At 48.6% G+C, this 21,234-nt stretch overlaps 6 protein-coding genes across 6 annotated transcripts; 2 read left to right on the forward strand and 4 right to left on the reverse strand.

The window, feature by feature from the left end:
• Window positions 1-88: 88 nt before the first annotated feature.
• Window positions 89-4,235, reverse strand: sskB (putative MAP kinase kinase kinase SskB; the record flags this gene model as incomplete). The annotated part of the gene is made up of 2 exons (XM_033565632.1): window positions 89-2,411; window positions 2,464-4,235. 2 exons carry the CDS (start codon window positions 4,233-4,235, stop codon window positions 89-91), a joined length of 4,095 nt encoding a protein of 1,364 aa, XP_033431389.1.
• Window positions 4,236-6,142: 1,907 nt separating this feature from the next.
• AMT1 (ammonium permease MEP2) lies at window positions 6,143-7,925 on the forward strand (the record flags this gene model as incomplete). Its single annotated transcript, XM_033565633.1, has 6 exons — window positions 6,143-6,229; window positions 6,287-6,351; window positions 6,421-6,675; window positions 6,731-7,405; window positions 7,492-7,723; window positions 7,800-7,925. The coding sequence occupies 6 exons, from the start codon at window positions 6,143-6,145 to the stop codon at window positions 7,923-7,925; spliced, it is 1,440 nt and encodes a 479-aa protein (XP_033431390.1).
• Window positions 7,926-9,089: 1,164 nt separating this feature from the next.
• On the reverse strand, window positions 9,090-11,067 carry TUB2_1 (tubulin beta chain; the record flags this gene model as incomplete). Its single annotated transcript, XM_033565634.1, has 9 exons — window positions 9,090-9,123; window positions 9,184-9,543; window positions 9,606-9,940; window positions 10,009-10,464; window positions 10,523-10,577; window positions 10,673-10,714; window positions 10,820-10,845; window positions 10,918-10,941; window positions 11,056-11,067. The coding sequence occupies 9 exons, from the start codon at window positions 11,065-11,067 to the stop codon at window positions 9,090-9,092; spliced, it is 1,344 nt and encodes a 447-aa protein (XP_033431391.1).
• Window positions 11,068-11,460: 393 nt separating this feature from the next.
• ATNIH1004_000932 (U2 snRNP complex subunit CUS2) lies at window positions 11,461-15,104 on the reverse strand (the record flags this gene model as incomplete). The annotated part of the gene is made up of 10 exons (XM_033565635.1): window positions 11,461-11,664; window positions 11,755-11,910; window positions 11,978-12,086; window positions 12,144-12,541; window positions 12,633-12,843; window positions 12,898-12,953; window positions 13,028-13,235; window positions 13,763-14,074; window positions 14,144-14,730; window positions 14,796-15,104. The coding sequence occupies 10 exons, from the start codon at window positions 15,102-15,104 to the stop codon at window positions 11,461-11,463; spliced, it is 2,550 nt and encodes an 849-aa protein (XP_033431392.1).
• A 644-nt stretch (window positions 15,105-15,748) lies between these two features.
• On the reverse strand, window positions 15,749-17,510 carry ATNIH1004_000933 (uncharacterized protein; the record flags this gene model as incomplete). The annotated part of the gene is made up of 5 exons (XM_033565636.1): window positions 15,749-15,886; window positions 15,943-16,392; window positions 16,597-16,702; window positions 16,770-16,993; window positions 17,124-17,510. The coding sequence occupies 5 exons, from the start codon at window positions 17,508-17,510 to the stop codon at window positions 15,749-15,751; spliced, it is 1,305 nt and encodes a 434-aa protein (XP_033431393.1).
• A 3,082-nt stretch (window positions 17,511-20,592) lies between these two features.
• ATNIH1004_000934 (uncharacterized protein) lies at window positions 20,593-21,051 on the forward strand (the record flags this gene model as incomplete). Its single annotated transcript, XM_033565637.1, has 1 exon — window positions 20,593-21,051. The coding sequence occupies one exon, from the start codon at window positions 20,593-20,595 to the stop codon at window positions 21,049-21,051; it is 459 nt and encodes a 152-aa protein (XP_033431394.1).
• Between the last annotated feature and the right edge of the window lie 183 nt (window positions 21,052-21,234).

Raw genomic sequence — 21,234 nt, forward strand, 5'->3', positions numbered from 1 at the left:
ATGACATTGATAATGGCCGAGAAATAGAAAACCGAGAGAGAAAGAGAGGGAGAGAGAAAGAGAGGAAGAGAGAGGAAGAGAACGATTTTTATGGCGAGGAAACGCGTATAGATTCAGTATATGCGGAATTCTGACGACTAGAGGAACTAGAACTATAGCTGCTGCCGTGGTCGCTGTTTGGGGTTGCGGGCTCAAGGACAACCTGTTGTCGGATGGAGACGATCCATTCGTGTTGGAGTAATTCTGCTGCGGTCGATCTTTTCAGAGGATCGCACTCGAAGCAGCGGCGGAGGAAGTCGATTCCGAGATCGCTGAGCTGATCCCGGGTGGGCAATTGGGGCTGATTACCCTGCGCGATATTGTACATGATCGCCCATTCGTTGTCCAGGGTGGACCAGGGACGACGGCCGGTGGCCATTTCCAAGATGACACATCCCAGGGACCAGATATCGACAGCACCCTGACGGTGGATCAATTTTGAGGAGTCTCCGCGGATGACCTCCGGAGACATGTACATTGGAGTTCCGGTCATGGTCTTTTGATTTTTGCCTCGTTGTTGCGCCATCTGGGCATCCTTTGGAACAAGGGCCTCCTTGGGACCGTTGCTAGCAAAAGCATCCATGGGGGAAACCGTGCGGCCCTGACGGGCAATAATCTTCGCAGCGCCGAAATCGACATATTTGATGATGCCGTTATGGTCAAGCAGAATGTTTTCGGGCTTAATATCGCGGTGGACTATACCAGACTGGTGTAGATATGCCAATCCTTCAAGCAGTTGGAGAGCATAAACCATGATAACTGTTTCGTCTTCGACACGGCCATGTTCAAGTAAACTCGCGAGGGAACCTCCAGAGCAATATTCCATGAATATATACACCTTGTCGCGGTGAACTTCGATACCGTGATAGGACACAATGTTAGGATGGTCAAGTACCTCGAGAACGCCCATCTCATCGCGAATCTGCTGGGCAATTTTTGGAATGAGTTGCGGGTCTTGTAGCCGGATCTCTTTGACAGCCATGAGGTAGTTGCTATCCAGATTGATTGCTGCATAGACAGAGCCAAACGTTCCGCCTCCAATAAATTGTCCCTGCTGCCACCGTAGAGTAACATTGGTGGCAGAAGAAGACAGGACCGTGAGGGATCTGTCGGCTTCATTGGATCCCTCGAGCACTCTACCCAATGCTTGACGCTTCGCGTCTTCTTCCACCCTTCTGTTCTCGATATCGTGTAAGTGGGCCAGCCGCTGTTCACGAACGACTTTTGTCGCTTCCTCATCTGTTAAGATCCTGCCGGTGCCAATTTTTCTTCCTCCTACGCGCTCCTCCATTCGCTGTTTTTCAGCCTGCGCAGCACGGGAGGACCGAGCACCCATAATATCAAAGTGAGATATAAGAAGCGACATACATCCGGCGACCTTTTGTCTCAGAGAGGCAAACTGTGCATCATCAATGGAAAGCAGATGCCGGCTGGAGGTTATAGCCATCGCGAATTCAAGAGCAGACACGGCCCATTTAAATGTTTTCCGATCAGCCGCGTCACAGTCATCGCAGACGAAAGACACCCAGTCGAGCGACAGTTCTACAAGCCTTGCGCTATTCATTGCCCGTCTATTAGGGTCGACATTTGAAGAACGATTACCAAACTCTGTGGCGAAAGCATAACAGGCCTGGATCAAATCGGGGTTTTCGATGCCTCTCTCCTTGAGCTGGTCTCTAATGATAGCCACGCTGTCCATAATGGTCATGGACAATTTGAACGAGGTCTTTTTTATCTTGTTAAGTTCCACGTTGACACGTCCAAGATTAGCGCGCTGCTCAATAGCCATGTCGAGCTGAATTCCAGTCAGCTTTGCCAGCTCTTGTCTAGCACTAGCTAAGCGTTGCTGCGTTCCTTCGACAACAAGACGAAGTTTGGCGATTCGCAGGTCTGTAGGCTGGTCCAGCAATTCCACCACCATCTCCCTGCCAGCCCAGGATAGGGGTTTCTCGGGCCGGACTACCAGGAGGTATGGCACGTTAGTTGAGTCTTTAGGTAGATCCTCTTCGCGAAATGACGTTCTTAGGATGGCTTGGATGTCGGCCGAACGATCCCACAACGCAGGATGAGCAAACAGATAGACTCCCTTTTGGCCTACTGAGATGTTGGATTTGATGAGAAAATGATCCGAGATGAGTAGCGCCTCGAAAAACTCATACGCAATTTCCGTTGAAATATTGTACTCTGTCGCGTTCTCGAAAAGCTGCCGCAAGAATCTAGAGAATCGGTAGAGCTTCCGTTGGCGAATTCGAGTCGAATCCAGCACGCTCTTGTAACGCTTATCCATGTCTGCCGGGTCTTCGTTGGGAAGTATAGTCAACTCTCTCTCGAAATGGACCGTTAAACGTTGGAGGGATTTTGCCGTCAGAGCACTAATATCTAATCAGTCCACCTTTCTGTTTTTGCGACTAGTCGAAGACTTACCTAAATTGTTCGGCCACTTCGATATCTCCACCCTCAAGCTGGCGCCCAATGTGATTCGAAAATTCCCAGTCTTGCTCAAGAATTTCTGCTTCCTTGAAAGTATTTTTGTTCGCATTCAGCTTCCAATTCAAAAGTCGAAAGTAGTACTTGAGAGCGTCTAAAACCACAGAATCGAAGTTCTCGTCAATGCAAGGAGGAAGATCCCAACCCGGTTCAGGTCTGGCGATGTCTAAATATCGCTTTTTTATTTCAACTGCAACCCTCATCAAAATTTGAAATTGTGAGATCATTTGGTCGACCAAGATAGGGGATTGCTGAGCAGGATCCTTCATGTTCTTAGCGTAGGACAGTCGCACACGTATGATTTCTTGTATGAGGCGAGAGGGGAAATTGATTAAGGTGAGAAGTTCCTCGATGTACGGAGGCAGATGCCGTTTGGCAAAAAATTTTGCGTTTTCAATCAAGGTACTCTTCGCTTTTTGAATCACTTCACCGATGCCGTTTAACATATTATGTCTGCCCTGAAGTGTCCTGAGTCCGTCCTCCTTCATGATGCGGTCAAGAAAAGACGACTCATCCGAAAGATCGCTGTTGGTTGATTTGTCCCTGGTCTTGCTGAAGTCAAGCTCATCATTTCCCACCCAGTTCCGTAAGATAGCAAGCTCCGTGTTGATGAGAATTGTGGTGTTGTGCCACGCAAAAACTGCCTCGCGGCTGGAACAGAACTCCTCCGATGCAACACGAGGCTGAGCGGTTTCCAGCTCCTTGTGCGTCGAATAAAGCATCTCACACCTCTCGATCTGTTCCACAATATCCTCGACCTGCTGGATTGGTGGCTTCCCGATTTCTGTCTCCCCCTTGATCTCGAACTTGATGATATCCTCGATGATTGGCCCCAGACCAGCCCGTGCCTCCTCTATGAGTTTCTGTTGGAGAGCGACGCTCCGACCACACGTTTTGGCCCTGAGCCCCAACCATATGGCATTGTTCTGGGCCGCCGACCGCTTCGTTTCAGCGGAACCCAGGAGTCGCTGTTTCTCCTGCTTCACAACGTCTCCTTTAAGCACGGATGCTAACATTGAGTGCCATTCCAGTCTCTCCTGATTCTTTGGATTCTTAAGTTCTTCGAGAGTTGGTAGATTATCATCCGTCAGGAAAAGCTGGATGTCAGGGTCATAAGCGTCGTCTTCAAAAGGGGCCTCTGAAGATGGCGAAGGCTCCTCCAAATCCGAATCCCCAACGGCCACGCCCATATTTTGGGCTTCCTCGAAATGGCTATACCATGCCTGAGGGTCTGCGCGGATCCGTTGGACATATGCCTTCTCCTGGGCCCGGTATTGAGCATTTGGGTCCCGCCTTTGGCTTCGCTTGTTCGAAGAGGTTCTTTGGCGGTCGTCCTGGAGGCTAATGTACTGCGGTGGGCGCCGTTGGGGAGCGTAGGTGTTTGACGGCGTTCGGGCGGGAGCTGACGGGCGCTGGGGTCTGAGGTCAGATGCCGGAGCGCCATCCAGGGACGGCGCCTGGTCCAGAGAAGATGGCGTGCCAACGCTGGCACCCCGAGGACGCGAAGGTGTAGAGCTGGACCAAGAAGGAAAGCCACTAGGAAGCGACGGGGGAGGCGAGGAGGCAATGGTGGTAGCTGGGGTAGTATGGACAGGATTGTCGAAGTTCTCTGAATAGCTCGAGTTCGTAAGGGTATACGATTGCTGGAGGAGCTCGTCAGAAGACCCCGAGCCATCCGAATCATGATTGTTTATGTCAGGAAGCTCCATGATTCGGGCAACCCACGGTCCCGATGAGCTCTGTTCGATGGCAGATCACGATGTAGAGCCTTGTACGGAAAGATAGGGGATGTGGCGTTGCATTCCTATCAGTGGCTGATGGGGAATGGCCCTAGCAGGAGACGAGACGGCTCTTGAATCAAATAAGTGGTTAAATTAACGCCTAAAGAGCACACAGTTATAATTAGACGAATATTAGCATGGCAGCAACTCTGGAGATAGATTGCGCCAAACCTGAACTGTCGTTGTTGGAGCTAACTGGATGACTAAGCAATCATACTAGTTAACTAACCTACCCGGCTAACCTTAATGTGACTAGCATGAGCAATTTATATCCAATACTGTACATACATAGCATTTTCTATAATAGGTGCATGACTATAAGAGACTCAGAAGACACAAGAATGAACTGTAGGAGGAAATGAAAGCTGACCCAGGGATGAAGTACTCGCACAGCTATATTATGCTCTGGTCAAAGGTACCTTGATATATTTGATCTCTGTAGTATTTCCTGGACTACGATGGGGATACACTTCGCCATAGGTAACCACCGTATAAACCACGAACCTTGAATATATCAGGCTAAAGATTATCGAGTGCTAATATAGGATATGTTACTTCGACAGCTGCATTAGTGAAAGGTTTAGTCAGTTTATTTGATGAATCTGATGCCTAAGAGCCAAGGCCACACGCTATGGTTTCTGGCCAATGGGAGCGGGCAGTCTTATCATACCACTTCCAACCACCTACAACGTACCTTGTAGCTCCCTCTAGCTCATACATTATAGGCCCCTTGGTTGAGGTGCTCTAGCTGGAAGTACAGCTACAGTCAGTGATCACTCTTCTCTGAGTGGGGGTGAATCTGATGCAGCTGTATAGAGACTGGGCAACTAGAGCATCTACCAATGAACCTTCCTCCCGGGCTCTGACTCTCTCATTAACGCCAAGGGCTTGTCTATCGTGATGCTATTTCACTTCCTCTACAGTCAGTCTTTAGTTCGGAGGTTGTCATAACAATGTGTGGGAGGAATGGGAATGATAAGAGCCCATCGCGGGACGCTGATTGGCAGATAACAGCCCAGATAGGACCTCTCAGTGCCTTAGTGCCCAGCTATCACTCTTCCTTCTCCGCCGACTATTGAAGTAAGTGTGGTTCAGCTGAGGGTCTTGGGATGTGCTCTTCTGATGTGATCCTCAAGAATCTCAGGAAACATTGCGATCTCCCCACGTCCCGGAGATGAGTCCTGTCTGGGCGAGATTGCAGTCCGGTTGACAAGCCATTCTGATAGGCAGAGTGAGGTGAGATAACTGGCTCTGTATGATTGGCTTCTGCCTTCCTATCTAGCATCGGTCCTGTCCAATTCAGATTCCAGAAAACCTAGTAACCGACCGTCTAGTCTCTCCAAATTACTGGTTGGTGGCTCCCTTACAAACACCCGATTTCCATGGTCTGGGACTCCGAGATTCGAAGAAATAAGCGAGGTGAAGGAACGATGGATTGATTTAATGAATTAACGAAAGATATAGCGCTGAGAGCACATTACCCTATTTCGCGTGTCATGGTCCGCGTCCGTATTCCTCGCCCTTATCAACCTTTAGGCTGGATGCGCTTTGGCTCTAATATCAAATCCCAGCTGATGTGGAGCTGATGGGTTTTCGATACATTAGTACGGAGTATCCACTCTAGCATAGGGTTTACTTATCTCATGTCTTTCCCTGTCATATTTCCCCTCCGTCCTTCCTTTCGACTCCTGTATAGAGCTTTGGTAGGAGTGTTTGGACCTGTCTCCCCTTCGACAACCAGCTCAGCGTACACGCACAGACAACACTCCTTCCCCTATTGATCCCGCCAGCTGCACCGGGGCCCCGACTCTGCTCTGTGACACTCGTCATATACCATGGCGGAATACCCCATCCCCTACAATGGAACGGAGACCGGCACTGGAGGTGATTCCATGACGCAGGATCTCAATATCTTCTACAGCGTAAGCGTCCATAGTCCCCCTGAGACCAATGCGCAAGTCAGCCAATCTCTCTACTAGTCCGGTGATATTGCTTGGGTCATTGTGTCAACAGCTCTTGTTTTGTTGATGATCCCGGGTGTTGGGTATGCAATAGCTCCCCCATTTATTTACGTAGGATAACAGAGCTGTTACTGACGGCTCCATTGAACTAGCTTCTTCTACTCAGGCCTCGCCCGCCGAAAATCAGCACTTTCCCTACTGTGGCTCTCCCTCATGTCGGTCGGAGTCGTCTCTTTCCAATGGTTCTTTTGGGGCTACTCGCTGGCCTTCTCTCACACAGCTGGGAAATACATCGGTGACTTGGAGAACTTCGGGATGAAGGGTGTTCTGGCTGCACCCTCAGTGGGTAGCAGCAAGGTGCCGGATCTTCTGTTTGCCGTGTTCCAGGGCATGTTTGCTTGCATTACGTACGTTGCCATCATGGTTTCCTCCTTACGTCCTTGCCTAACAGATCACATCTAGTGTCGCTCTTGCGGTGGGCGCTGTCGCTGAACGTGGCCGTATGCTTCCCTGCATGGTCTTCAGCTTCATATGGACCACCGTCATCTACGACCCTATCGCCTGCTGGACCTGGAACACTTCTGGCTGGGTTAATAAATTGGGAGGTTTAGATTATGCTGGAGGCACACCCGTCCACATTGCCTCAGGCTGCACAGCCCTAGCTTACTCTCTGATGCTCGGTAAGCGTCGCGGACATGGAACCCATGAGCTCAACTACCGCCCGCACAACGTCACCCACGTGGTCATCGGCACGGTATTCCTCTGGGTCGGCTGGTTCGGGTTTAATGCTGGCTCCGCCCTGAGTGCCAACCTGCGAGCCGTGATGGCCGCCGTCGTGACCAATCTCGCGGCCTCGATGGGCGGCATCACCTGGTGTTTGCTCGACTACCGCCTGGAACGCAAGTGGTCCACCGTGGGCTTCTGTTCCGGCGTGATTGCCGGCCTGGTGGCCATCACTCCAGGATCGGGTTTCGTGACTCCCTGGGCATCGTTCATCTTTGGTGTCGTGGGTGCCGTTGCCTGCAACTATGCCACCAAGCTCAAATACCTCCTGCGCGTCGACGATGCTTTGGATATCTTTGCCGTCCATGCTGTTGGCGGCCTCGTGGGTAATCTGTTGACTGGTCTCTTCGCTGCGTAAGTGTTTAATTGATCCTTACCATCCATCCCTTGAAACAAGACAAGACAAGACAAAATAGCTAACCTTTTTCCTTCGACAACAGCGACTACATCGCTCGTCTGGACGGCACTACGGAAATTACAGGCGGGTGGATCAATCATCACTACGTGCAACTGGGCTACCAGCTCGCCGATTCAGTCTCTGGAATGGCATACTCGTTCTTCGGAAGTTGTATTATCCTCTTCCTCATCAACCTGATCCCTGGTCTTAGCCTGCGTGCTCCTGAGGAGGATGAAATCATGGGCATTGACGATGCCGAAATTGGTGAATTCGCCGTAAGTCTTCCCTCTCCCATTTCATCTGCAGGAAATCAAGATAAACTAGAAAATGACTCGTGGAATCCAAATACAGTATGATTATGTCGAAATCACCCGTGACGTGATCAGTGCTCCAAATAGTGAAAACGGTGATGTATCATCCAAGCGCACCGTGACGCCGACAGAAGGGCACGGAATGAGTGTCGAGAAGACAGTTTAAGCCTTACTCTTTATCTAATACCTATCTTTTTCCTTTCCCTTTCCCTTTTCTTATTCTCAATACCCCAGTTGTCTTCTTTGTTTCTTTCGTCTATTTCCTAGATTTTATCGTTGTAAATATATCAAACAAATAATACACATCATACCATATCTCCCAAAGCTTATATTTTAATCTTCACGAGAAGAAATGATACATAAAAATCTATAATAAACCTTCTAACTCATTTACTATCAATGAATCTGTACAAATCAGTCATATACTCTGTCAAGACAAAACCATTTGACCAACTAAAACCTGGGCTTCAGTGAAGCCATAATCGATAGTCACATAGGAGCCTCAAGATATTCTGTTAGCTCCTGGTTTGATGTATACGTGCTCTTTGATTGATGGAAGCTCAATAGCAGCAAATAAGAATCACGTGGCTCAAGCAATAAATAAACCTATGAGCTGTATATAATTCTTCCATCATTCTTCATACCCTCTCCATTAGGAAATTGCGCTATTCTATCTTGTTGCATATTCCGCGTCTTTAGCTCAGTATCCATTTCTTTACCTTCCTCTATATCGTATTTCCACATGACCTACCGCAGATATGGATATCCACTGAATAGCCTACGGAGTGCTATATTCCTGCTCTAGGACTGCTGTTTATTAGGACTATACTGCAATGTTAATATATCACCTCACATTGCTATTTTCACACCCAGCCTTACTCTAATATACACTTTGAAATGGAGAGGAAAGATGCTTAGCTAATGTACGTGGTTCTCTTTGTATTTCTGTCACAAGAACTACCTTGGTTATTGCATACAAGGAGCCCTATAGATCACGAAGTTTGGCAAAGTGGTGCACCGGACAAAGCTCCTAGTGTGGATGTTTGTTTCAATCTCCCTAGGGTTAATTACAAGATGTAATCCTACATGAAGTACGGACATATCCCGTGGCAGGCATGGCCAAGCATTTAATACTATGTGCTATTGGATTTCAATAGGTAGGTTAAGGGCTCTATCGGCCACTCAAAATTAACAGGAAAGAAATAAAAACGCTCCATCAAAATAATTCGGTGACAAAGACCTGTGGCCAGGCCAGAGCCATAGAACGTAGGCTTATCAGGGGTATTACGATGAGCGGATCTCAATTCACGACACTTCCAACTGAAGACATTTACTCTTCCTGGTCAAGGGGCTCCTCCTCGAGGCTGTGAGTCAGTTAGCACGGCCGTCCAAGTAGGCACTTTCACCATGTCTAAGTTACTTACTATTCCTCTTCACCCTCGGAGATGGACGCTTCCTGGTACTGCTGGTACTCGGAAACCAGATCGTTCATATTGCTCTCAGCCTCAGTGAACTCCATCTCGTCCATACCCTCACCAGTGTACCAATGCAAGAAAGCCTTGCGGCGGAACATGGCAGTGAACTGGTCGCCGACACGCTTGAAAAGCTCCTGGATGGAGGTGGAGTTTCCGATAAAGGTGGAGGACATCTTGAGACCACGGGGAGGAATGGAGCACAGAGCGGTCTGGATGTTGTTCGGGATCCACTCGACGAAGTAGCTCTGGTTCTTGCTCTGGATGTTGCGCATCTGGTCCTCGACCTCCTTCATGGAGACCTTACCGCGGCTAGACAGCGAGTCAGTATCCATTACGTACACTTCACATTCAAGAGCCAGAAGATTACGCACAAGATAGCGGAGCAAGTGAGATAGCGTCCGTTACGGAAGTCAGAAGCAGCCATCATGTTCTTGGGGTCGAACATCTGCTGGGTCAACTCGGGAACGGTGACAGCACGGAAAGAGTGAGCGCCACGGCTCGTCAGAGGAGCAAAGCCGACCATGAAGAAGTGGAGACGAGGGAAGGGAACCATATTGACGGCCAATTTGCGGAGATCGGAGTTGAGCTGACCGGGGAAACGAAGGCAGGTGGTCACACCGGACATGACGGCAGAGACCAGGTGGTTCAGATCACCGTAGGACGGGTTGGAGAGCTTGAGGGTACGCATGCAGATGTCATACAGAGCCTACATAGGTCAGCGTTCGGGAGTCCATGCGCAGTTTTCTCAATGGCCCAAAGAATTTCCAAACATACCTCATTGTCGATACAGAAGGTCTCGTCGGAGTGCTCAACAAGCTGGTGAACGGACAGGGTGGCGTTGTAAGGCTCAACAACGGTGTCGGAGACCTTGGGGGAGGGGACGACGGAGAAGGTGGCCATCATGCGGTCAGGGAACTCCTCACGGATCTTGGAGATCAGGAGGGTACCCATACCGGCACCAGTACCACCACCGAGAGAGTGGGTGATCTGGAAACCCTGGAGGCAGTCGCAAGCCTCAGCTTCACGGCGAACAACATCGACAACCTGGTCAACTAGTTCGGCACCCTCTGTGTAGTGACCCTTGGCCCAGTTGTTACCAGCGCCAGACTGGCCGAAAACGAAGTTGTCGGGACGGAAAAGCTGGCCGAAGGGACCGGCACGGACAGCGTCCATGGTGCCGGGCTCCAGGTCGACCAGAACAGCACGAGGAACATACTTGCCTCCGGAAGCCTAGGGGAGAAAAAAGAAGTCAGAACCTGTTCCTGGATGATATGGGAGACATCCGAACCTCGTTGAAGTAGACGTTCATGCGCTCCAGCTGGAGGTCTGAGGAGCCATTGTAACTATTCATTCCATCAGACACATGATCATGCTATGCGCCTCTCCTTTCACTGCCTTTTTTGCTCCTCATTTCGTAATGTAGGCGGGCTGTACTTACACACCGGAGCCGTCAAGGCCGTGCTCTCCGGAGATAGTCTGCCTATTTCCATTGTCAGTACTCATGCGTAGAAATAAACAGGTCTTGTATAGCCCAAGCTCAAAAGAATTTGGACCCAGAAGACTCCAATTGCCTATATTGACGTACCAGAACGCAGCACCGATTTGGTTGCCCTATTAATCCCAAGGCAGTTTAGTGACTGATTCCATAAAGGTCTACCCCCATTATAATTGCTTCAGACTTACACACTGGCCAGTTTGAAGATGAACCTAGTTGAAAGAAATTCGTTAGCATTCCAAGTCGGACAGAACTGGTGGGGTCCCCTGACAGGGAACCAACAGAGACGCGTCTAGAGGGGGGTTCAGGGGGAGGGCATCACGTACGATCTCACGCATTGTGGAGGAGGTTTTGACAGTATTGATGGGAAAATTCAGCTAATAACAGATGGCGTGGATAGACGAAAGATGAAAAGACCGGAAGAGCGTCCAGATGGAGAGGAGAAGAAGGAGAAAAAGAAGGAAGAAGGATGGGTTGAGCGGTGAAAGTGTGCGGGAGGATCAACAACTAAGTCAACATCCAGAACGGGTTTAGCGCATCTTTCTTTGGGCATGGAAATAGGGGCGTCCCAATGTGGTATGGCGTCGTCACAGGAACAATCACCCACAAACGCGAACCAGATTTCTTGGGCTTCGTGCTTGTTAATATTCACGTACATAGGCGGCACCAGGGAGTACTCTGTAGACAATGGTTTCTCTGCTATTATTGTACATGCATACAATCTCCATCACTCACTTAACTTCAGCATTAGAACTTTCCAGCCATGTGCCAAACTCATTCAGCCTTTGCTCCTCCTCGGAGTCCTCAGCATCAAATCCCCTCTCTGCTAGATCCTCCAATGCTGCTCGTTTATCATTGCTCTTCTTAAAGCGCTCACTGCCATCTGAGATATATGCCTCGACACGGGTCCCACCGAAGAAGCGACCGTCCATGACCTGGGCCCAGCAAACAATTAGTACCAATGACTGAAACATTTTGGGGGGGGGCGGTCAGAAACAAAAAAGCCTGATGTAAGATAAACTCACCCGGACGCAGTGCTTCGCAGCTTCGGGCTCGATGAAGCGCACGCTAACAACCCCGTCGGCCTCTTTGTCATATAACACAATATTGGTCACCTCTCCTAATTTGGAGCATTCTTCACGGATATCCTCTTTGATATCTAGGATGGCCGCCGGATCATCCTGTTCAACAGGTCAGTCTCATGCTTATAGATTACATTAGTAAATGGCTTATTCTAGGGATCCATACATCCAACTCCTTCAGGGTAAACATGTGTTTCAGAATGACAGTCTTCTCAAACTTGGAATTGGTTTCTGGTAGCGTAGATGGGTCGTCGTCATCCCAGTCGGCGAGTTTGCTGTAGATGATTAGCATGTTAACTCGTAACTCATTGCCCAAGTGGATCTATCTCTACCTATTTAACTTTTGCGTTCTCTGAATGATTTTTCTCCTGTCTTTCATACTGGTTTTGGTCGGTGCATCTTGCTGGCTCTTGAAAGAGAAGTCCGCGATTTGAACTCGCATGGGCCCCTGAGGCCCCGTGACACCGAATCTGAAGTCTGAATCATCCAGCATCTGGATTGCGAGATTAACCGACTCAGGTCGGAAGTAAACGACGAGTGCTTCACCCTTGAACTTCCCGTCATCATCCATGTACATCTTGATCCGGGGGCGGCCACTGTCAATTTCTTCGGCAATGACACCGCATTTGGAGAAGACATGCTGAATTTCTTCGAAATCCGCATCAAGAGGGATGGACGAGACGAATACGGCCGTATTTACACGCTGCTTCTTCTGTTTCTGTGTGTTGGCCTATATTGATATCCGTTAGTCTTTGCTTCCCAACCAGCGGCTCCCAAGAGCGATGAAGAGGGTCTAGAAGGGTAGCGATTTCGTTACTCACTTCATCGGCAGCTACCTGTTGCTTCCGTTTTTTCTTCAAGTGCTGTGCCGTCACTTCCTCATTCTCATCTACACCTTGGACTTTGTAGGCTTCTTGCTGTTGTCGGAGCAAGTCATCATCGACCTGGAGAACACCCACGGGCGCGCAGAGATGCGCCCACCACGGAATCAGTTTCACGAACCAGCCAAGTTCCATGCGAGTTATAGCTGATCTAGCATATCTACAGCGGAAAAAATGTCTCCTTGACGCTTTGTTGCGCACTCACAAATGAAATGAAAGGAAAATAGAAGAACACAAGAACACAGGGAAGGTTTTCAACAGCTGGGAAGCACAACAGGGGTCCCCGAGCTGGAGAGAAAGCGCACACACACCGTCGGAATCCACCGCTTCAATACCGTATTGTATTCAAACTCATGTCCGTCTTCTGTTTCCAGGATGAACTTGCCGTCCAACTTGGAGAACGAGACCCGGGGATCGCTGTCGAATTCCGAAGGATCCTGAGGGAAATTATTCGAAGGCGCAGCGTTTGAGTTGGCCTCAGGACTCGGTGACGCCATAACTCGCGAGGAGAAGGTAAAGGGGTGGCAGAGACAAATATGTAGACTATTCAACAGACATGGATTTGGAAAATCGAAAGCAAAGGTCGAGACCCGCGGGGAGAGGTCGCTTCGCCTTGCTTTCTGTGCCGCCTTAGGTGATTACGTAGCGACCGACAATTGGTATTGGGCTTGTTGCTTGAACCTATTTGGGAAAGCGGTTTTCAATTTTGCCGATTATTCACCGTGTTTGCTACCTAAGTACCGGCTTAGCTGGACTGCGATGGTTGACATAATACAAATAGTTTAGTTAACTATCACTACTGAATTTGCCAAAATGCCTTTTCAACCAACCTTCTAGGTGGTGCTATTGAAGTCTGCCGCTTGCTAGTTGTTGCGCTTTGAGAATCCAACAAAATACTCACACTTCATGTTTATAGTTTGCAATCTGTCTGGAATGTCGCTTAGCTATATAAAGAGTTTGGCCATACTAGAAGTCTCAGAAATCAATGAAAAGGGCATTGACCCGTTCGCGAACTTTTCAATTCCTCCATTGTCTCCTCTAGTGCTTTTTTACCCTTGCCTTCGAAATACTTAGGCCCAACGTCAGGAATGTAGTAACCTTGCGGGTAGTATTTGCTCCCCTCGTCCCCTGGAAGCGGGCGGCCCATCACCCACGTGAGCCACGCCGTAGGACCCCAGTGGTTCCAGAAAGTCGGCTTAACGTAGTATGGTGCGGCGTCCCATTTGGTCAAGAAGAGGCGATCATGCTCGTTTGGATGCTCCGCAACGCTGTTGTAACGAAACAGATAAGGCCGAGGAAGCGCTAGGTAGCGCATTGCAAATCGACGCATCGACAAGAGAAACGAGAACACTTTAGTATACGATGCTGGTGGATCATCATACCTGAATTGAGTCAGACGCCGACAAAATAAAATCGAAAAACTCAACAACCGATTCATCCCTTTCACTTACAGCATGGCCCTCCGTAGGCGTTCATCCATCATAAATGACACAAACTTATGCCCAATATGCTGTAATGGCCTGGGAACCATGTATAGCAGAATCGCGGCTGTGTATGTGGCTGTTTGGTGATTCGTGATATTCGGAAGCATGCAACGGACCTCGTAATCGTCGCTCCAGGCCGCGACTTCCTCGAGCCAGTGCAGGCCGTCGCGGAAGCCTGTCTTTCCTGACGGGAGAGCATCGTACTTGACCCCCAGACCATCGCCCAGGCTCTTCCAGAACGTCCCCAAAGCGCACTTTTCGACATCAGTCAGGCTGCGCCATTCATACTTCTCGATAAACCGGACTGGCTGGATGGCAAATAGGCCCAGCGTGTACAGCATGTCATCATCCAGGATTTTGCCCGAAGCGCGGTACCCACTGTGAATAAAGTTGGTACGCGCAACGGAAGAGCAAGACCGGATAGAAGATGGAGCCTGGCTTATAAACTCCTGAATGAAGACGACCGTATCGGCATAGCGTTTGAGAGACAGCTCCGGGTCGGACAACTGCTTGGTGTTGGCGAGTAGCCCTGATATAGTAGGAATGCCATACGTCTATGTATGGCGCGCGTCAGTTGTAGAACACACAGAGGAACAAAGGGCTACAGGGGGAAACAAACCCTGAAAAGCGCAAACTGCAGGGATTTGATAAATATGAAAGGGAACTCGAGCTGGGCCAAAACCTTCTGGATCGCCCAGGCGTCATCATCTGTCATACGCGACAGGGACTCGCGAGTGGGGTAGCTGTACTTTTGGTGCAGCCATCGAACTCGACGGAACCGAAGCAGAGAAACCAAGATTGGATATGCGGCTAGAATTAGTACCGCGTACTGTTGAACCTGGCGAAATGAGACATTTAGAGTGACAGAGATTGCAGGGGGAAAAGTGTTCCAGCCATCCACAAGCTGGTCCCCAGTACCATTGTCCATCACAAAGTACCTTGTACCTTGGGCTCACAACGCCGGGAATTACCACCAAGACGAGACTGAAGAAATTAGGGTAGAGGGGAGTGTTGCATGTGGCAAATAGAAGGGAATCTAATGTACGATGAAAAGTTGAAGTGCTCAAGTTCTCAGTCACATTTCCCGTTTTTCTTTTCTTTTCCCCGCACACCCAACTGGTTCAATTTGTTTATGCCTCGTGACGATCTTCATCCCCACCAACCAAGCATTTCCCATCAAACCTAAACCACAGCGGTTGTATCCATCTTGACTCATGAAGACAAATCAAAAAAAAAAAAAAAAGAGCCTTTAATTCTACAGGAATTCCTGGAGTTTCATGCGCAGTAGAAGCGCTGTTTATGGACGGTTTGTTTCATTCTAGTGAGAACTAAAAGCCAAATCCTGTCTACCTACTTCCGTAAAACCATCATTTCTGACATCCATGAGACACCTCAGGCTATGATACACAATTCAAGGAGACAATGATGATGAGTACATACAGCGTCTTCTGTCGGATGTCTCGAGATCTCCATCCTATCCGATTTAGAGATGCACAGCCTTAATGAGGCGAGATGTGGAATCATCCTATATTACCCCGTATCTCGTCAACCAGAACCAGGAAATGCGGTCCTTCAGCGGCCAATAATCCTAAGCTCTAGTATCCTCAGCAGTGGGAATATGACAGCCGTGAACCCAAATCCAAGCCAGATTCCTAAATCACAGCCACCCTCGATTGCTTGTGCAATCGGGCCGGTGTAATAGACCTGGCTCTGCAATAAGAAGTCAACAAAAAGCCGCCATTGGGGAATCGGAAGAAATAACCTACCATCCCAATGATAGCCCCTACCCACCCGACCAGGAAAGCCACACTAGCAGCCATTCCTACGGGTAGTTTCGGGCGAACATTCCATGCAGACCAGTCAAAATCTCTCTGATTGAAGAACAAATCTTGCTCTGCAACGATCGTGAACCAGATAATAACCCAGTATCCGATCAGTGGTAGAAAGTTCTTGAAAATCTCATATAAAGAATTGCGACCTCCAATCGCACAGACTGCGTAGGTAATGGTACTGAGCACGGTGAAGACAGGCCGGGGAATCTTCGCCCACATGTCTCCGATCATCTGGAAATTCATGGCCATGGAGTAACAGCCAGGGGCATTATTGGAAACGACTGTCACAACATTTATGGCAGCGCAAATCTTGCCGAAGACTCCCAGCCTCGAGTAACCCGCCATGAGCAGTCCTCCCGGAGTTCCATCGTATATGTCTGCCCACTTCGGAGTGTTGGCAACACCCGAACCAAGGCCAGCACCCAGAAGAAAGGTTATTGTCAACGATAGACAAAGCCCGATTGTGGTCATGGACCATGTCCTCCACTTCGGGGTACTCGGAGGGTAGTTCACAAAGTAGTCTGAGGATAATGGCACCCATGAAAGGGTGGCTGATAGACAAAGTGAGAAAAACGCCAGACGACTCACATTTATTTGCTCCAAGGATCCAACAGATGGACTGTGGAAATCAAAATATGGACCAGCCGAACCGGTGAGAACGCAGAGGATTATCAGTTGGGGTAGCCAGGCAAATCTGTTGCATCAAAGTCACTACAGCCACTAGGAGAGCTTCTAGTCGAACTGGATGGCAGGGTTCGCACCTTTCATAGAGTTGGAAAATACGCATTCCGAAGGTTGCCATGGCCCAACTGGCAAGCGCGACAATGACAATGCCGACAATAACGGAGACAGTGCCGCCAGATAACTTAGCCAGCAATTGCCCCCCAACCATACTGTTCATCATTCCATAACCCAAGTTTGTCAATATGTTCAATAAACAGCAGATTTTGCTGGGGTGGTAGCCCATGAAATATCTCGCCACGATCTGTCATAGAGAGAACTGAGCCGTAAGCCATTTCTGCCTTTCAATAATCATTCAAACGGATGAAGTCGGGGGAAGAGGAAATGCCAGGGAAGTTAACAGGCCGAAAGTTTGCGCAACAGATGGACCATACAAGTGTTCGATGTCCACTCCGGGGGCCCCAGGTGCTCATCCAGCCAACTGCCATGCCTCCCAGGAGGTTTCCAAAAATGGCGCAAAGGATGGCGTCGGAGAAGCTAAGCTGCATGACCAATGTCCCTAAGGATCCTACCACGATATTGTTTAGAGACATTCCCATACTAAACCATATGAGCAGCATGTGGAGTAGGCCTGCTGCGCTGGGATCGAGGCGTTCGTGCAGGGGAACAGGCTCAATACCACGGGTCTCCAGGCCTCTGATGCTTCGCGCCCATTTTTGGTATCTCGATTCGCGACTTGCAGGAGCCTGGTATTCCAATTCACCATGTGCAACACTTTGTAGAGAAGACGATCCATGGTCCTTTTCAGCGTCTGACATCATACTGGCTCATAGGGGACTGGAGGGTTCTCCGCAGGACAGGCTGATCATATGCTCCCCCTCTTCAAAACTGAAAGATGGATGGGTCGGGGAAAGTGATGAGATGTGGGCCAAAGGCGAGTATATATAGACACAAAGGACCCGGGAGCAAAGAAAGGGGAGGATACCAGGCAAGCAAGAACCCTTTGCTCGGTGGTAGTGGGTTGACATCTGCCCTCTTTCTGCGTAGCACCTGCACTACCTGAGAAATGACATTCCATGGGCAGTGCGCATCAGAGTAGAATAGGTGCACATGCATCTCCAGATTCTATGGACTGGTTTCACATCATCCAATTCTCTGGGGGGAATTGGATCGTTCACTACCGAACAAGGGCTAGGAATTCCGCGTTAAGTTGAGTACCAGCGCGAATGCAATGCACCAGTCCATTATAGTGATAGTCGTCGCTACGTTGAGCCAATCCACTATCAGCCCATTGCTATTACGTGATTTGTTCCTCATACCAGAGATACTGGGTGTCAAGCCCTCCAGTAGTCATTGGTATGCACGGGAAGCAAGGGGAAGCAAATGATTATCAGTACTCGAAAGCAGGATTCCCAGCACAGTAACTGCTGATGTCTAAATTAGAAGAAAAGTTCGACAAATATGTAAGTGATTTGTTGTCTGTACTTAAGTGCGGCTGGAGCAATCAAGGGTTCCGCTGATTTGGAGTGACAGTAAGGCTATGTACAACACCGTTATACAGGGAATGCGACTCATGTCCGTACCTTGTTTGTGTCACATTGATAATTCTGGGAGGACAGGACATACACGTTAATGGCTTCGGTGGCTTCTACCTAGAGTCTCTGATATACTCGCCTTCCGAGCTGCGGACATGCGGACAATGTCGTCAGTGTGCAACTCAAAAAGACGGACCTTGTACTCCATTCAAAACAAAACCAACCGATAGGTCTGCCATTCCCTAGATGAAATCCTCCAGCCTGTGCAATAGAACCTTAAGATCCTGTCCTGAACTGATGCTGCATGTTTCGAAGACAAATCTCTGGTGCTGTTAAATATACTACAACTTCTGGTTTTGGGTCAATAGTTATTTTCAAGGCGAAGCAAGTCATTATAATGACACTCATTTTAAGGTACTAAGCTAATGGATGATTACGATCCAGATTCGATATGCCGACAGATGATGATGAAGACTGCATATTCTAGGATCGTGCAGAAGCCTCCTCATGGTGAATCGTACCTCGTACCAACCCGAATAGAACATTGCAATCCCATGTGACAACTTCGATGCTAAAGATTTTCCTCCGCTGAAGTGAAATCCCATGCTATGTATCACTCGCTTCAATCTGATTCCACATGCATCACGTTCATCAATCATCCAATTTGATCCATTAACCACCACACCCTCATTGAATAACCCTGTCCAAATAAAGGTAAAGCAGCCGATGCAACAGATATAACATGTGAACCAGAACAAACCAAGTCAGCTCAAGTTCATTTTATTCTCTTCAACACACATACCAGAGAAGCTTCAAGGGCGGTACATATTGCGATGGCCACTCGACTTGAGAGGTAGACTCTCCAATTGACATCGTCTCTCCCATACCGGAGGCGGGGATGTCTCCACAGAAGGGTTCGCAGTTGCACACAGTGCGGAGTCATCACTAACTCCCGCGGTGCTGGACGATATGGAAGAAGTAGACGAGGTGGAATTGCTGTCGTGTCTTGGTCTGGGCGGTGGGGATGGTTCTCAATGAGCGCAATTTTTGAAGAACGCCTCCTCCTCGTAGGAGAAGATCGTATGGAAGAGACTTTTCCGACAGCCTTTTTCATCCCAGACATAATAGGCGATGTGACAACGAGGATCTAGTTCACTCTGGCGAGCGCATTGACTATGAGAGACTTAGTTCACTATCTATAAATCTACCTGTCTAGCGAATGTTTAAGGAGGACGAGAAAGGATCCTTACATCAAGGTCATCCCGCTAGCCCAGGTTGTCGCGATGCTCTGTGCTTTCAGCTTATGCGCCTGACGACGAAGACGTTGGTTTCTCCGGAGAGCTGGACATCCGGGTCGAAGTCAACATGCACCGGCATGTTGCTGGCACAAATGATGGGTTCGATTTCAGCATGATTGATACGGACTTTGGGACTGAGAAATTTCGGCGGGGATAATTGGTGGAAGGAAAGAAGTAGTAGGATCGAAATGACCATCAAAATGAATGAGCAAGCATAAGCACTGATAAATGGACAGGTGAAAAGGTCGTTGCTAAGCAGTTAATGGATACTTTACGGAGGGGGCCGATCAAGAGATGAATATGTAAAGCATCAGATATGACTCCTATTCTTTACATACTGTCAGGCTCTGATCCAGATCCAGATCCAGATCCTCAGCCAGAGTGAATCCATTCACACAGAGAGCCACAATGAAGGGGGCTGTGGCGTCCATGCAACTAAATATCTATGTAAAGATCTCCAATGACAGACCTGGATTTCAGACCAATACAGGGGTTATGTAGAACGGGGATTGGATATTGCCATAACTAATGATTGATGCTATGATCTGCAGTGATCTGGTTGGAAACAGTCTAGACTTTTTTACCTTACTTTAATTCATCTGTTACTATTAACTACCACCACAGTAAATAATACACCCAAATAAACACCTTTATATTAGGCACATGCACACACACACTGGTTAGAATTAATTAATTAGAATTTGTTTCCAAGATCAACCTTATTTCTTCCACCACCTATTGATCTGCCTTTTTGGTTCCATCCACCCATCCTTTTCCGATAGGACCGCCAGGTTACACCAAGACCGCGTGACTCGAATTTCATTGAAATTGCGTCTGATTGACGAGTCGACCACCTAGAAGAACCATCTTCCTTCCTGGTCCTAGGACTAAGCCGACGCATGTATCTACTTGGTTATCCTAGTTGCCTACATTGATGAGTTAACCACTCACTTATATCTAGTGCCACAGCTACACAAAACAAAACCAGGTAACAAAACAACACTAAGAGAGACAAGGAAAGAACAAACAACCAAAAAAAACACAAACAGGGAAAGAAAGATTAAAGAAAAATGTCTAAAGAATACATCTCCAACCCCCCGGTCCCTCCTCTCGGACCCAGTCCCTCGACCAAACCAGCAACTATTATGCCCACCCCCAGTACAACGCCCATCCAAACGATCCAAACCTGGGAGATAGACCGTACACTCTCGGGGATGCGCATCGTCTGGGCCAACGGGCAACATGCGGAGGTTGGACTCTGCGTGGATGGTCCCACCAAACAATTCGAGTTCGGACGTCAGGAACGCATCCAAATCATGTATGTGTATGTGGGCGAGCAGGTGGATGGATTCTGGTTCGTGACGAGCCATCAGAAGTCGTTTTTTCCAGGGAAGTCGAGCACGCGGTATGAGATGGTGGAGTTGGGGAATGGGGTGTTGGTGGGGTTTGAGGCTAGAGTCAAGCTGGATCAGCAAGGGAGGGAGGTTGTGTTGGAAGCGCTGGGGGCAAATTTCAGGAAGGGTAATTAATCTATCTTGTTGATATCTTATGTGGAATGGGGGTAGATATGAGAGATCACTCCTTCAATAATAATCAGAAATTACAGTGTATTTAAGACTCCCACAGCAATATGTACAGCGAAGCAACCCATCACTTGCGCCAACCCATCCCGATGCGAGACAAGAGTCTATGAACAGTAAAGTGGAAAGTGC

The sequence above is a fragment of the Aspergillus tanneri genome (assembly GCF_003426965.1).
Source record: "Aspergillus tanneri strain NIH1004 chromosome Unknown AapTan_2_pilon_pilon_pilon, whole genome shotgun sequence".
NCBI lineage: Eukaryota > Fungi > Ascomycota > Eurotiomycetes > Eurotiales > Aspergillaceae > Aspergillus > Aspergillus tanneri.